The sequence below is a fragment of the Drosophila montana genome, unplaced genomic scaffold, assembly GCF_035044405.1.
Source record: "Drosophila montana isolate Dmon_TW-CO22-7 unplaced genomic scaffold, ASM3504440v1 contig_2178_1, whole genome shotgun sequence".
Lineage (NCBI taxonomy): Eukaryota > Metazoa > Arthropoda > Insecta > Diptera > Drosophilidae > Drosophila > Drosophila montana.
The window spans coordinates 1,934,043-1,949,431 of NW_026997075.1; the positions used below are offsets into that span (position 1 = coordinate 1,934,043).

A 15,389-nucleotide genomic window follows, 5' to 3' on the forward strand; every position below is an offset into this window, starting at 1 on the left:
CCTAATAATTGACCAAATTAAAGAAAATATTTTTTTGAACAAAAATATGTTCAGGCTTAGCTGTTTCTTACCCAACTTTGAAAGTTCAATGTCAGTTGTTTGTTGAACAGAAGTAAATTAATTACAAAAAACAACAAATATTCTAATTTAATTAAAATCCTTTGTCATCAGCAGAAGTAGTTAGTAGAAGTAGTTAGTTTGACCCCTCAAACTTATTTAAAGTTTAAAGTACATTTCATATCCAAAACCTAAATCTTTGCAGCTCTGTTGTGCTATCCGATTTTTCGAGCGAAATGCAAAGCAAAGTACATTCTAAGAGCTCATGAATTTTACGTGACAGCCGGCTATAGAATTTGGCCGGAAATCGTATTTGTTGATTTAACACAGTTTTCGGAAATTGCGCTCTAGCACGGCAAATAAATTGCTGCCCATAAAATTGACTTTGGCAAAGTTGACAACACTTTTACGCCGATTTTGTAACACTGCAATTTAATTTATATTAAATTGTGCCCGGGTATTTAATCTTTACCGTGCCAAAGCTAGACGTTTTTGAAAATTCCAAAAGACCGGCCGGAACCCTCTAGATAAACAAAACAGTTTAATGGAGCTTCGGCACACGGCTCTGTCGCCGCTGGCTCTATTGCCATCTCTGTCTAGACACTGTTGACGGCCTGCAAAACACTTAAACAGTTTGTAATTTATGGCTATATTCTTATACATATATATTTTTTTTGCTTTTCTCGCACTCAACTTACGGACATTTTCAATTTGCAGGTACATTTACATTTTTGTGGAGCTGGCTGGGGCCACATAATTAAAACGAAACGAGAGCGCGCTACAAATATTTGCATAAAACGCTGTCGGGCTAATAAGTAATGAACTAAGCCAACTTACAGAGCCCGCACCGTCGGCCCCCCCCCCCCCCTCGAAAACAAACCTGACAGTTAGCCAGCACCACTCAGATACGAATTACAAAAATACATTTACAGCAACAATTACAGAAACATTCGTGGAAAAAACGCGACAGCTTAAAAATACTTAATAAAGTGCAGCACGTCTTTTGAGCGGCTCTGGTAATTCTATAAAATTTATGCAACACTGACAGCAAAGCCACAAAGCAAAAAGAACACATCGAGGAGCAGACAGACAAGCCGAGCGGCAAACAAAAAGTGAGAGATAGATAAAGAACGAGCGAGAGCGAGTTAGCACTCAGCGGTGGCTGGTTCCACTGCCATATAACGGGATTTTTCGCCTGATTTACAGTTACCAACGCACATCAATCCTTCGCCAAGCTAGCACCTTTTACAACAGTAACAGCAAAGAGCAACAGCAGCATAATGCGTGGCCGTCACTTGCGCCGCCGTTTCAGCCTGCAGCCCTCGTTCATGAAGGATGACAGCGCCGAGGATAAACCCAAGCGTGACAAGTAAGTTATAGCCTCAAATACATATGCAAACAAACCGTATACGTGCCTGCACGCACACACGCACACACGCACACATACATACAAGTAACGATAAGTCGTGTCATGTCATGCCGATCGACAAAAGCAACAGAAGCTAACCACGGTCTGCGGTTAAGCCGTTTGGGAATTATAAGCAAAGTGCTTACTTTGAGTTTTTTAAAGGCATGCATTGAAGGAGTAAACTTTAAACTTCTCGCATGCATTCTTTTCTAAAAGATCAACTGAATGCATATGCATATATAGTTTTGTATATATAAATGTTTGTTTTGCATTTTGATTTCGATTATATTTACAGTGGAAATATGATATTTCTAGTTGTATTTGGTTTGATTTATAATCGAAATGCATCAAGTGCTGCACAGTTTGATATTTAAATTATGTGATTTTATTTTATTTCTATAACCGAAAAAATCTGGAATTCGTTATTTTTATGTTGATATATTATTTATGAGCTGTTATCACAGCAGCAACATGTTCAGCAAAGGGTATTCAATCTTCGTCATACTAAAGCTTTCATATATTTTCTATTATGTTAATTAAAAACAGATTTCATTTAAAATGGGAATTTAAAATTAAACCGCTGACATATGTAAGTAGGTCTGTAGGGAAATAAATAAAATGCGAATTGTATTTTAATTATCGCCAGATTTCAAAGCATAAAGCCTGTGATTATTTATATATTCCGAGTAAAGTAGGGCAGATGCCGCGTTAGGCCTATAAAAGTATTTATTGGAAATAACAGATGAAGGGAATAAGCTTACGGCGGCTTTTAAGAAAAATACTCTAGAACAGAAACTTTAAACAAACAATCTATCTACAAGATGAGCGACCAATTTTTAAAAGCAATGTCAAATATTAAATCTATATAAAAAACTAAAAATATTGCTTTGTATTTTAATAAAAAGTTTCATGACAGAAAGGCTTGACCAAGTTTTGTAATTTCTTGTCATTTTTTCTTATTTTGTCATATTTTGTCACAAATTGTTAGCAAGAGTGGTAATAAGACCAGCTGTTGGCCAAGAAGTAGATGTCACCTGCATGTCCGCCAACTATGGTAGGGCTGGCTGCCCAACGGCATTTGCCAGATTAATTTTTTTTCCCACAACAATTACCTTTTAGCAACGTTTCAAGTTTTAAGACACTCTCTTGTTGCTTATTATTTGGCCACCAAGGCGAACCCATAGCCATACCAACAATGATAAGACATTTCTCTGGCTGATTTGCTGTCCGGTGCCCGGACACGAAAGTGGACAGAGATTTGGACGCTGGCGCCCGCATCGCTGGACGAAGGGACCATCGTTTGCATACTTTCCTTTTGTTTCGCCAGCCAAGTAAAGAATTTTATGTTTTGTTGCTTTTACTGCTTGTTTTTGCTCTTGCTCTTCATTTGTTCCTTTGAGCCGCATTGCGCTGATTATTTTCAGTTTTTTTTTTTATTTTTATTTTTATATATATATATTTTTTTTTTCATTCAACGTGCTTCAGTTCGTTGAAAAAGAGAATAATTTTATAAGTTGTTTAGATCAAACTGTCGGCTGCCAGCTGCTCTGGGCCCCAGCGAAATTGAAATTGAAATTCTATTGTCCCTCAGCCGTTCAATGTGTTGGCCAACATCTGAAACTGAGCTGGGTTGAAAAAATTTTAAATTTGCAGCAAACAGAAAGCTGTTTGCCAATCACAGGTAAATTCAATCAATACATAAAATCCTTGGCAATGAAAAAGTTGAAATATTTATCAAACTCAAAGCAAAACATGATGATAACATAGGGGTGAGGCGGCCCTCAAGCTTAGCAATATAACGACCCAAAAAACGTCGATAAGGATTACAATCGATCAACTAAATAGCCGATGGTCGCCAGCTAGCTAGCTATCGATCGTTATGTAACTTGTAAGTATTGGGATTTACAAAAAATATCCCATTAAAATGAAGGATGTCTGATTAGTTTCCTATACTATCGATAGCTGTGCAACTTTTCACAGTACTATCGAAGGCTGTCGATAGACAGAGGCAGCAAATAGAAAGCCACTAAACGAATTCTAAGAATTAAACTGAAGCGGAGCGCAAATAATGCCTGAAAAGTTTATAATATTGTCAGTTTACTCCCGGGCCTGTGAAACGTTAAAGAAGTCGACACAAAGGTGAATTAAAAAGAATTGAAAAGTGAAATGCAATCAGTTAATTTATGTGCCACAAATAATACCTACAGAGTATACATACTATTATATATTCTCAGGCCTGTGAAACGTTGGCGAATTAGACACAAAGAAGAATGAAAAAGAATTGAACTGAGAAAATGAAATGAGGTCATTTGTGTGCCACAAAGCTGGTAGCTCGTTGAACACCTGCATAAATATCACTCATTATAAAACGCTGCCGTTTCAGGCCTGAATAAGTCTGTATATCTGTATACATACATATATATATTTATATATGTGTACATATATATATTTATCTCTTTATACACAGTCATTCGCATTGCTGTAGTCTTTGGGCGCCTCGTCTTTGTCCTGGCGGCAAAATGATTAATTTTAAATGTAGCGCACAGTTTTAATGAGTCGCTGTGGAGATTGAAGAGTTACAGCCCCCTCTGTACAGTCCCATGGTTAATTATTATGCGGCACACAGTAGCCTACGCAGTCGTAGATATGTATGTGCTGTATGTGACTGCTGCCTGCGTATATACGATTAAATTAATAAACATGAAAAACGCAAAAATAATTCAATTTAAGTTAACTCAACTTGCAAGTCAATTTTGCTGTGGCACTACTCACTTATTCAGTCTCGCTTCTTCCTGCGCGAACACTAACTCTGATTCACTTTCACTCACTATCACTCTCTCTCTCACTCTCTCACTCTCTCACTCTCTCGCTCGCTCTCACGCTCTAACTCACACTCTGTCTGTCTCTCCCACAGAGTGGGCCGGAATAATGCAGTGGACGATGCCATTGGACCGGCAAATGCACGTCATAAAATTGTGGTCATGGGCGCGGCTAAAGTGGGAAAAACTTCGATAATCACACAATTTCTATACAACACATTTACCACCAAATATAAAAGGACCATCGAGGAAATGCATCAGGGGAACTTTTCAATTGCGGGCGTTAGCCTAACGCTGGATATACTCGATACGGCCGGCTCCTATGAGGTAAGAATTTATAGTTTAGTTTATATACAACCCGCAGTCCACAGTCCACAGTCCGCCTTTCCGTACTGTACCCTGTTGCCTAAGTGAGTTCATTAAGTAATTCAAATTGTTTGGGAGCAGCTCGGCTTGCGTGTAAAGGTCTGTGTGGGCGACACGGATTACTTGGACTTTTACCACGACTGTATGTGTGTGTGTGTGTGTGTGGATGTATATTTGTGCTGCTTTTAATTTTTAAATACCTGCCACTAATGGCTTTCAACATACAACACCACTGACATTTAGTTAGTTTTTAATATTTCAGAGCGACGCTCTGGCGTCGACTCTGTATTCATGTATCCACTTGCACCCTGCCTCTGCCGCGGCACCCGCAACGGCCTCGTGTTGCCCAGCTTCTTCTGCTTTTGTGTGCAGCGGAAATTACAGCCTGCGATTCAATTTCGCTGCCACTTCCGCTAAACGCGAATTGAAATGCTTGTTCATAAAACTGAATGGCAAGTAACAAACGGCAACAGCAGGTGGCAAATGAAAAGAAATATGAATGGGCATGCACACACACACACACACACACACACACACACACACACATACAAGCTACAGCCATCCATCGAATGCAAGCCAAGTCAACTGTGACTGCACCAAAAGGATGTTCAGCAGCTGGATATGTCCTTGATACAGCCGCCTTGTCTACAGCAGCTGCCTCCTACATGTTTTATCATCAGTTTAAGTTATTTCTCAGCATTCACTCTAATATCAATTTTTATTTATGTATGTGAATGTCTACAGTAATACGCCGCTGCATGGAATTATTAGACATTCTTTTGATTTCACAATTTCAAATCGCTCGAATTCTCCAGCTTTAAATGGAAATTGACAAGCAGAGATTAACATACCACGAAAGTTAGGTCTAGTTTCTTTTGAGAACGTATTTACTAAGAATTGCCTAGATGAGAAATAATACTAGATATTTATTCGGCTGCAAAAGCAATATTTGTATCTCCTAAATATGACTAAATAAATTCAAAAGCATTTTTGAGCAAATTATGGCTCATTCTGGTTCCGGATAGGATGTTTACGGGCAACTGGTTCGGTTCATAGTAAAGAATAAGTCTAAATGTCGGAAACTAGTTTGTTATATAAATGAGTAAATAGTATATAATATATTAAATAAAATAACAATATAGTAAAGAGAATAGTCTGAAATTCAGATAAAGACTTTCGGGAAGTAAGTGGCCACATTGCGTCCATCGGATTGTCCTACATATATTTTACGCCATATATTTTATAAATCGCTGTGAGCAAACTTACTTACTAGACTCCTTTGCCAAATTAACTATATAAACAGTTAGCATTTATTATGCGGCTTTGCCCGTGATGAGTATTTTTCACTTCCATTTAGACGCATTTCGCGCTTGTAGGAGAATTCAGATATACCCGTTCTATCTTGAACCCCAATTGCCATCCAGCACGTAAAGCACGTCTCAAATGAAATTTTGTATAGGATAAATTGATCAGAAATTAGATTTCGGGCCAGTTTGTTTAAATGTCTATCACTTGGTCGCTTATCCATAGATTGAAGCGAATGATTCCTCTAACTTTGGCGCCTAATAAAAGTATCTTTATTTTTCTAGTGCAGAATTGAATACTAGGAATTTTTATTCGATTTATTTGTTGGCTTTTTTAATTTCTGATTTTTTCTTTAAATTCGCCAGATTAGAATATTTTTAGTTTAATAGCTCTCATACGATATACTATAGTTATACATAAAGTGCGAAGAACTAATCTAATCTTTTAAATATTTTATTAGTCGCTATTTTTATTTGATTGTAATAAATAAATGTTTTTAACGGAAAATATGGTGCTGTATTTTAACAAACCTCTCAAAGAATTTTGAAATTAAAATCGTAATTTTAATAAAATAAGCTATGTAATAGAAAAGTTTCAAAAGATTATGTCTGTTTTTTGGTACCCAAAATCAGAACACAATAAAGATGAAATTCGTTGCGATTCACAGCTCAATCACGCACAAGCTTTACTTAAATGCAAATGTAATGTAAAACCTGAAGATGCAAAAGGAGTTTTTGCAATGGTCTCCATGCACGAGAGAGCTTCAATATGTGGAATGTATGCTAGTAAAAAGTACAATATCGAGTTGTTGCAAGTACTTATGTTTATTTCGATGGCGTAGCTGTTGCCTCATGAACACCGTCGCAATATCCGATGCCCAACTGGCAAACAGCGGGCGGTCGACGCCAAAAGAATGTTGCAAGTAAAATGTAACAAGTACAACATGTTGCATGTGTGCCTGTGTGGCGCATGGAAATGTATTGTGTGTGTGTGTGTGTGTTTGAGCAGCAAATACTTGTACAAGTACGCCCCCTCCCCCACCCCCCTGTTGCTGTTTCATATAGGCTGACATCGTCTCGTCCAAATTGAAGTGGCCCAAAATCAAACCTTAAGCCCGGCACTTAACGTGTATATACATAAATAATAAAGTGCCTAGGCGTCCAGGCGTATCAATTGTCCAGAGAGAGAAATCGGCTCACGTTTTTAAAGCCAATAACATTGATTTATTAGCTAAACTAACGACAACGACGAGCTGCCAAGCTTGCAACCACAATATAGCTAGAAAGTTGATGCAGAGTGCCTCAAGTAACAGACAGATAAAGATACACATGGCAGAGCAGAGAATAAGTCTTTTTATTTATACCCTGAAACCATTGAAAACGGATAAAAAGTGTATAATGTTTTTGTGCAAATGTATGTAGCAGGCTGAAGCAAGCATCCCTGACCCTATAAAGGATATACATTCTTGACCAGCATCAATAGCCGAGTCGATCTAGCCATGTCCATCTGCCCGTCCGTCCGTCCTTCCGCTTGTCCGTGTGTGTGAACGCGTCGATCTCAGAACCTATAAGAGCTAGAGACTTGAACATAGGTCTTCCTAGAGCCCGCGCAGTATGAGTTTGTTTCCAATAATCGATAACTTGCCCCGTTTCCTAGTAATCGATAAAAATCGATATCGTCATGCTGTCTTTTTGAGCAAATCTTAATGTTTTGAAGAGCTAGAGTCACCAGATTTAACATGTAGCTCGAAGAATAGTATGTACAGTTCAAGTAACTTTCATTTTATAACCACCGCCACCCTCTAGCGGGATCGGCATTTGTCGTTGGTTGGAGAAGGTTCAGGGTATCCCTCAGTCAGGTACTTCCGGCTAGAGCAGTCTGGCTTGTTTTCTCATGCTGCACCTGTCAAGCTTCATGCAACATGACAAGAAATTAAGTGTCAGATAATTTTTGGATCAAGTTATCAAATTGTGTACAATTGTCGATAGCTTGACAGGAGCATCAACGAGCTCTGCATGTGATTCGAAAAATTGTTATATTTTATATCCCATGTGTCAATTGCAGCAAAGATGTGCTGCTGCTTTATTTATGTCAAAAATCCATCAGTAAAGAAAACTAACTAGCACAGCTTGAAAGCGCATGAGCTTGGGTAATATATTAAAATCTTATATAACACATGGTTTAAGACATTGATTTTTCTTTGAATGTGAAGTCAATTTGGAAGGCATCAAAATTCAAGACGTCGGAATTAGGCATGTGAATTCCCATTATAATATCAGAAATTCTCGAAGTAATTATGAAACCCTTTCAACACGCATTGTCACTGATATTTAACACCAACCGCAAATGCTTAAAAGTTTAATTTAGTTAATTTATTGCATATTTTATAGAACTAGATAATACATGAAGCCCACAGAAATGTCTAAAGCACATTTATGTGTTATTTATAGATAAAGTGGAATAGGAAATGGAAATAAAATGAACGGGAACACAAAGTGTTTAAATCTTTTTCTGTCTGTTAGCGGTCTAATGAAAATTATTGAAAAGTTCAAGGGAAAAGTAGTTTTACGACAAATACAACTAGTGTGTGCTCAGTTTTGGCAAGAAATATAATCTAATTTATTCTAAAAAAAAACCAAATTAAAACGAGAAAGTATGGATATCTTTGCCACGCCGAAGATTTAATACCCTTGTAGACATTTCCCTTTTTCAGATATGTGAGAATAGTGATAAAAGGTCCTACTATTCGAGCGACCTTCCCTTAATCAGCTATATGTCAGCTATATGATATGGTGGTCCGATCCGGCCGATCCGGCCGGCTTCGACATATGTGCTGCCTGCAATAGAAGTACAGAAATTTAAGGTTTCAAGACGATAGCTTCAGACAGCCAGACAGACGGACAGACGGACATTGCTATATCCACTTGGCTGTTGCTGCTGATCTAGAATATATGTATATGCTTTATGGGACCGGAGATGCCGCCTTCTGTGCGATACATATTGCATGACAAAATTATAATTCCTTCTACAAGGGTATAAAAAGCGTAACTCATGCCTATATTATACTATAATAAATGCAGCAAGCTCCATAGTTTCTATGCTGGGTATTACGAAGTTGAGCACTTTCTGCATATATGTATATTCATACTTCTGCACTGTCTTGGAGTGTAACTCGGTTGCCTAACTTGAACAACAACAACAACAACAACCACAAAATGGCATAAAATTTTAACACATTTACGCAGTGCTCATAAATTTTATGATGTGTGGAATATTCCTAAGGGCGTAGACACTCGACGACGAGCGCCACATAAATCGCATAGTGCATATGTATATGTGAGTGTGTGTTTGGTGTGTGTGTGTATGTGTGTGTGTGTGTGTGTGTGTGTGTGTGAGTATGGCTAACCCCTTGCGAGTGGCTAATAATTTAGTTACTGTTCTGGGACTATGCATGGGCATTGGCAAGCAGAGTTCAGCTGCCCGAATGCACCATTTAAATAGGATGGGAGGGGCATCCTTTGTTGGGATCAAATGATGGGATTGAAGTGGCCATAACCAAAGCAATGCCATGCCATGTCTCATAAAAATGTATATGGGACAAGGGCCTAAAATCAATAATTATTACGCTTATTAACCACGAATATAAAGTGCAGCTAGTTTGAATTTTCATATTCTACGTTAGCGTGAATTGGACGATTTTTGCATTAACAATTTTTGCTTTCATGTTGACAACACAACTTAAATAATATATGCATTGATAAGAAATTATATTTTGGTCGTTAATTAAATTTTGGTTACCCAAAATGGCAGCGTAATTGGTTTTGTTGTTAATTGAAAATTCCAATCACGGTCATAAAATGGACGGTAACTGATTATAAATTGAATGACAAAAGCGCACATTGCCCGCACAAAGCCGGGTAGCAATAACTAGTTGTGACAGAATATGACAATTAAATATAATATGCACTGAAAAGCTATTAAAATATCTAAATTCCGCAACAATCTGGCAAAATAGCCCGAAACAAAATGAAAACACAGCGCGGAATGGAATTCCGTTAAATAATCTTTGTGTGCGTGTGAGGAGGGGGGGATGGAGGGGGGTGTCAATGGAAAAGGACATGCTTCCAACTGAACCCACTTGACAACCACAATATTTGGTGAGCGCAATGAATTTCAATTTAATCGCAGAGGTTAAACTGCTAAAAAATCATTTTAAAGCTGCAAAAATAAATAATAAAAAAACAATATTTATATATAAATTAAATTCTTGTGTATATATACATATATATTATAGAGTTATCGTGTTGGTGGTTAACAATCATCCGGTGACCAATTGGACCAGAGCTGTGCGCATTTTTCCCATTTCTGCGTGCATAAATTCGAGTGTTCGCTGTGTTTGTATTGTACGCGGGCGCACAGCGCGTATGCGCAATCATTTCCAGCCAAGTAGCCGCAATAAACTGCATTGTGCGGTGGCATCTAGCAAACATAACCGCAACCACACAAGCACACACAAGCACCCACAAACACACACGCACATGTGAGTCAGGTTATCAGCTGCTGGCGTCGGGTCTGCTCTTATCATCACAGCAGCTATTGCATCTGTTGTAGCCGGACCAACAACGTTTGTGGGCGACTTGGCGCGTGGCATGGGGCAGGGTGTGGCAATAGTTTCCACTGGCTTAGCACAAATGCTGCCGGGCATTGTGCAAAATGTTGCACGGGCAGCCACAGCAAACAGCGCACGGTGCGTATGAATTATATCATTTTTTGCTAAACCAGGCACATAGATAACATTCGCTGGATATTTTATGAATGGCGCATTATGAGCCCACGCAACAGAATTCAATTAATAGACTGTCATATTCTTTTATATGGTGCATGGTCCATTGTTTCAAAGCGAAATTTGTGCGCAACATGGCAAGCGGCAGCTACCGACCGCACAATACTTTGTTAACAGCACGAAAGCAGCTCAAAGAGGATTTTCTTTTTGTTTTGGGGGTGCTGCCTTTGGCGTGGCTTTAGGTCTGTGCAGGGATTACTTTAGATTGTGATCATTTTCACGATTCCAGCAATCCAGATGTGGGCGATTCAAATGTAGATGTTTATATAGCTTTTGTTGATACTATTGAAAGTGCGACTACTGCAATTTTTTAGTTCAAAACCTGGTTATGATAGATAAAATTAAATCTTTTTTGATTCGGTTCAAGGTCTAAACAAATACCTCGCCTTGCGGTTCGCCTGACGAATTTTTATTTAAAATATCCATAATTTCTTTCGCCCCTTGGTTCGTCACAGTTTTTAATGGAATACTTTCCAATCCTACTTTCAGATCTTTTTATTATAATACAAAATGATTCATCGATTGATTAATTATTCCCGAGTATGTCAAAAACTAAAAAAACGCGCTAGTTTCGGCTCTATGACGTCACGTGAGGTGGGTTAGGTAGGGTATTGCTGTGCTACCAACTCGCAGGCATGTATAATTGGATTGGATTGCCTAAGAATTAGGTCTTTAGGAAAGATCGACAGAATTAAAGCAATGGAACTTGGTTGATATAGGGACAGTAGCTGTTGTTGTTGTTGCTATGCTGCGCTGGTGTCAACTCCAGACAATTGGTTGGAGATCCCTAAAACAACACAAATTAAGCTACTCTCACATTTCGACAATCAATTTACAAGTATTTATTTTTGCGAAGAACTTCATAAGGAATTGAGGGTTTAAGTTGAAATTTAAGTTATGCATAATAAAATCCTAATACTAAGAAAATAAAACAGTATAGTATTAGAAAAATTATAAAATATATAGATAAAGAAATTTTATCTATGACAAAATCATTGCCATTTTTGTTCTTTTTCTGATCGGAAGTTATTCATTTAATCTGATAAAAATGAGTATTGCATTATTTTTGAAAACAAAAGCAAGATCATTTGAGCATTAGAGCTTATTGAGCAAAATTGGTCTCTTTTCTTTTTATCCACACTATTCGTTTACTCTTTGGCGCATCTTTAGATCGTTTACTTTTACTAGGCCATTCTCTTTATATCATAAATTTTAAGTGCACCAACAAGAATTTAAGAGTCAGACTTACGTGCTTACGTGCATTCCATGGATGCAATCTGATTTGCTGTCAAAAAAATTCACTACGAATTGCACACGAAACCAATTGACAAAAAGAAGAACGCACTGGATACTTTTTTTCAAACTGTATGCTCAAACTTGCTTTCTCTCTCTTTCTCTTCCTTCCTTGCTTTTCGAACTACTTACAAATTTGGCTCTCACCGGCAATATGGTGATCCGAAGTTCGGAGCATGGAAGAAGAGAAGGAGAAAAAAAGAAAGAATAAAGCCAAGGAAACGAATATGTAGCGCAAATTAAAATTAAAATTTGACCAGGCGATTTCATTCTTTTGCCGAGCAGAAAAAAAAACTAATACATAACTGAAAGAATATATAAATTATGCGCCTAACATATACATACGTCAGCTACGTCAATGGCGCTCACAATAAATCTAATAACATTTTTCTCACTTTTTTTTGTGGTTAGCTTTGCTAATTTCATTTCTTCAGTGAAATATCAAACAAACACTTCACTTACATATAAACAAAGAGAAGTAGAAAAAATGCCGTTTCGCTTCCATGTGCTGAAAATTATTATATATACGTCAGCTATCAGGGAACGATTTGTAACTGACTTTCGGAGTTTCGGGGACGGCGATCGTCTCTCCCTTATTCCACTTTAGAGCTCCCATTTGGAAGACGGAATTTGTCTCTCTGCTAATTGAAGCAAGCCCAGGGAATACGATTTAATATTATTTTCATATTAATTTATTAAATTATCACCTGCAGCAGACTGATGGAAACAAAAGAGCTATTTATGTTAGTCTTAGGATTATTGGGTAATCACACTTATTAAGATTCACTTTAGATAACAAAAATACTTGCCCTCAGAAGTTAAGCGAGATTTTAAATCTTTTTCCAAGACCTGAGCTCCGGTCGCCTTAGGGAAAGCTATTTACAGCGAAAACAGGTCAGACGTCATATCTAATTGTTAGATTAACATTTATCTTTGCCACTCTCTGTTTCAGGAAAAATAGCTGTTTGCCGAGTATGGTCAAAAAATCTTGATAAAAAACATGCTTTTCATGCAACAACTTAATTTTTAGCCGATCGGCAACTAGAAGATATAGTGGTCCGATCCAGCCGGTTCCTAAATATGCACTGCGTGCAACAGAGAGAGCGACGATTGCAAAGTTTCATGACTATAGATTTAAAACTGAGAGACTAGTTCGCATAGAAAGAGACAGTGGGACAGACGGATAGACGGACATGGTTATATCAACTCGGCTGTTGATACTGATCAAGAATATATGTATATACTTTATGGGGTCGGAGATGTCTCCTTCTATGCGTTACACATTTCGAGGCAAAATTATAATACCCTCTGCAAGGGTATAAAAAATTGATTTTATTCAATTTAAACAATATTACGATATTTTTATAATTACTGTAATCTGAGTACTTTAACTAAATTTTCATTGCCTACTTTTGGGCTGTTAATTTAAATTTAAACAGAAGTTTCTGGCTGCAAGCGCCACAAGGTTCAAGGCTCAACTATTCGTTATCCAGTATATTCCGTTCAAAGGTCAGGTTCATGGTATATCAAAAGTTGGCATTTCAGCTTGGGTTCGGTTCTGGTTAAGGCTTGTTTGCTGGCTTGGTTGACAGTTTTCGATATAGTTCCATATTATATCCTGTTTAAAATAGGTTTGCTGCCCTGGTTGAGTGATAAATAGCTATATCATTCGATATAATGGGTAATTAAGCTTAACCCAATTGACAGGTATAACATAAGTATAAGAAGGTATATCGTTCTTTGCTCCCGTTGCTTGACAGACTACTAACCACAGCCTAAACCAATAGAAGGGACTGCATATGAGAATATATAGCATATTTTGATTCATTATTCATGAGGCGAATTTCAAAAGTAGGAAAAAGAATCGATTTGGTCTAAAAAACTTCTTCTGCCAGCTAAAAATAAAACGCGTCATTTTTCAATCGCATCTCGTTGACATTTGCCCTTGCAGTTATTCTTTTTTATATGAGAATTGCATTGCATTGCAGCTATGTAAATATTTATTTTTAAAGCTTGTTACAGAAATGCGACCTGAAAGTTTCATTTTTCTCTCTTTCCTCTCTTTTTTATCTGTCTGTAAACGTACTTATCTGACTCAATATTTGCTTACCTTTGAGCTGTTGTTTTTTATTTGCTTTCAATTCATTTCACATTTTGTTCGTGTATTTTGTATTTCATTTTTATTTTTCAGTCAAATCAAATATGTTCTTACGTTGCTTAATTTGCAATTGTTTTTATTTTTTTAACGCATGCTTCGTTTTCTACATCCTGTAAACATTTCGCAAAAACGGGTAGAGCAGGGCTTTGTTAAATTTGGCATAAGGCATAGGGAGATTTAGCTGGAAATTCAAAAGTCAGCCGGAATTACAGAATCTGAGCTCTGGTATAACATGCACTGATTTCTATATAAAATATACATATATCATATATATGAATACGAATGAATATCTGATGTATTCAATTTTATATATCCATAGGCAAAAAAACATTGGGCCTTGATACAGGGTAGCTCTTTCGCTTGCTTGCTTGTTTTTAATTAATATCCACTTGTTTATTTTCTGTTTATTTTATTTTCGTTTGTTGTTTTTTGTTTCGGCATAATAAATACTAACAAATTATTAAGTACTTATCATTCATTAGAATACGTGCTATATGTTTTCTAAAGTGATAATTATTGTTATGGCTGCATTATGCATAATTTATGGTATTTGCACATTTGTTGATTCTGATTAAAGGTGTTAAGTTCAATTTAGCATACATTTGGGATAGTAAATAAAATTTAGCTAACATGTTGAACTTTTAATTGTAATTTTTCATGCCATAATTTCATTATTCTAACTTTTTTGCCTGTGGCTCATTAGACACCAATTGAATGAGATTAAACGTGTTCACACTTAACGATATTCAACCTGGAAAAAAGTGTTTGAAACTTATCGAAAGAAAAGTCCGAGAGCTCTACGCAACAGTTTTCCACCAACATTTATACCTTTATCAAAATAGAAGGGTGTTCCCTCTTAAGGTCAGTGCAAACAGTCGTTGGGATAGATTCGAATTAGAACTCATCAATCATTTTATGGCAATTTTATAAGACCTGCAGCAAGGAGCAGATTGGAAACGATGAAACCTTATTTTGCCACAAAGAAATTCATATGTATAAGTGTGTATAAAGACACATTTACACACACACACACACAGATGGCAGCTGTTGCTTGGTGTTAATAAAATTAAAAAAAATTCTTAGTTCTATTTGTAACATAATTTTGCAAGTTCTTGAGTTGTTTTTTCCTGTTTGTGTATG

The 15,389-nt window shown here is 37.1% G+C and overlaps 1 protein-coding gene across 1 annotated transcript in view; it reads left to right on the plus strand.

The window, feature by feature from the left end:
- Window positions 1-935: 935 nt before the first annotated feature.
- Window positions 936-15,389, plus strand: part of LOC135427527 (ras-related protein Rap-2b) — a 33,783-nt gene continuing 19,329 nt past the window's right edge. Inside the window, exons 1-2 of the mRNA XM_064681062.1 lie at window positions 936-1,426; window positions 4,380-4,611. Coding sequence (XP_064537132.1) covers window positions 1,338-1,426; window positions 4,380-4,611 — 321 coding nt within the window. The 5' untranslated portion in view covers window positions 936-1,337. The remainder of the gene's footprint in view (window positions 1,427-4,379; window positions 4,612-15,389) is intronic.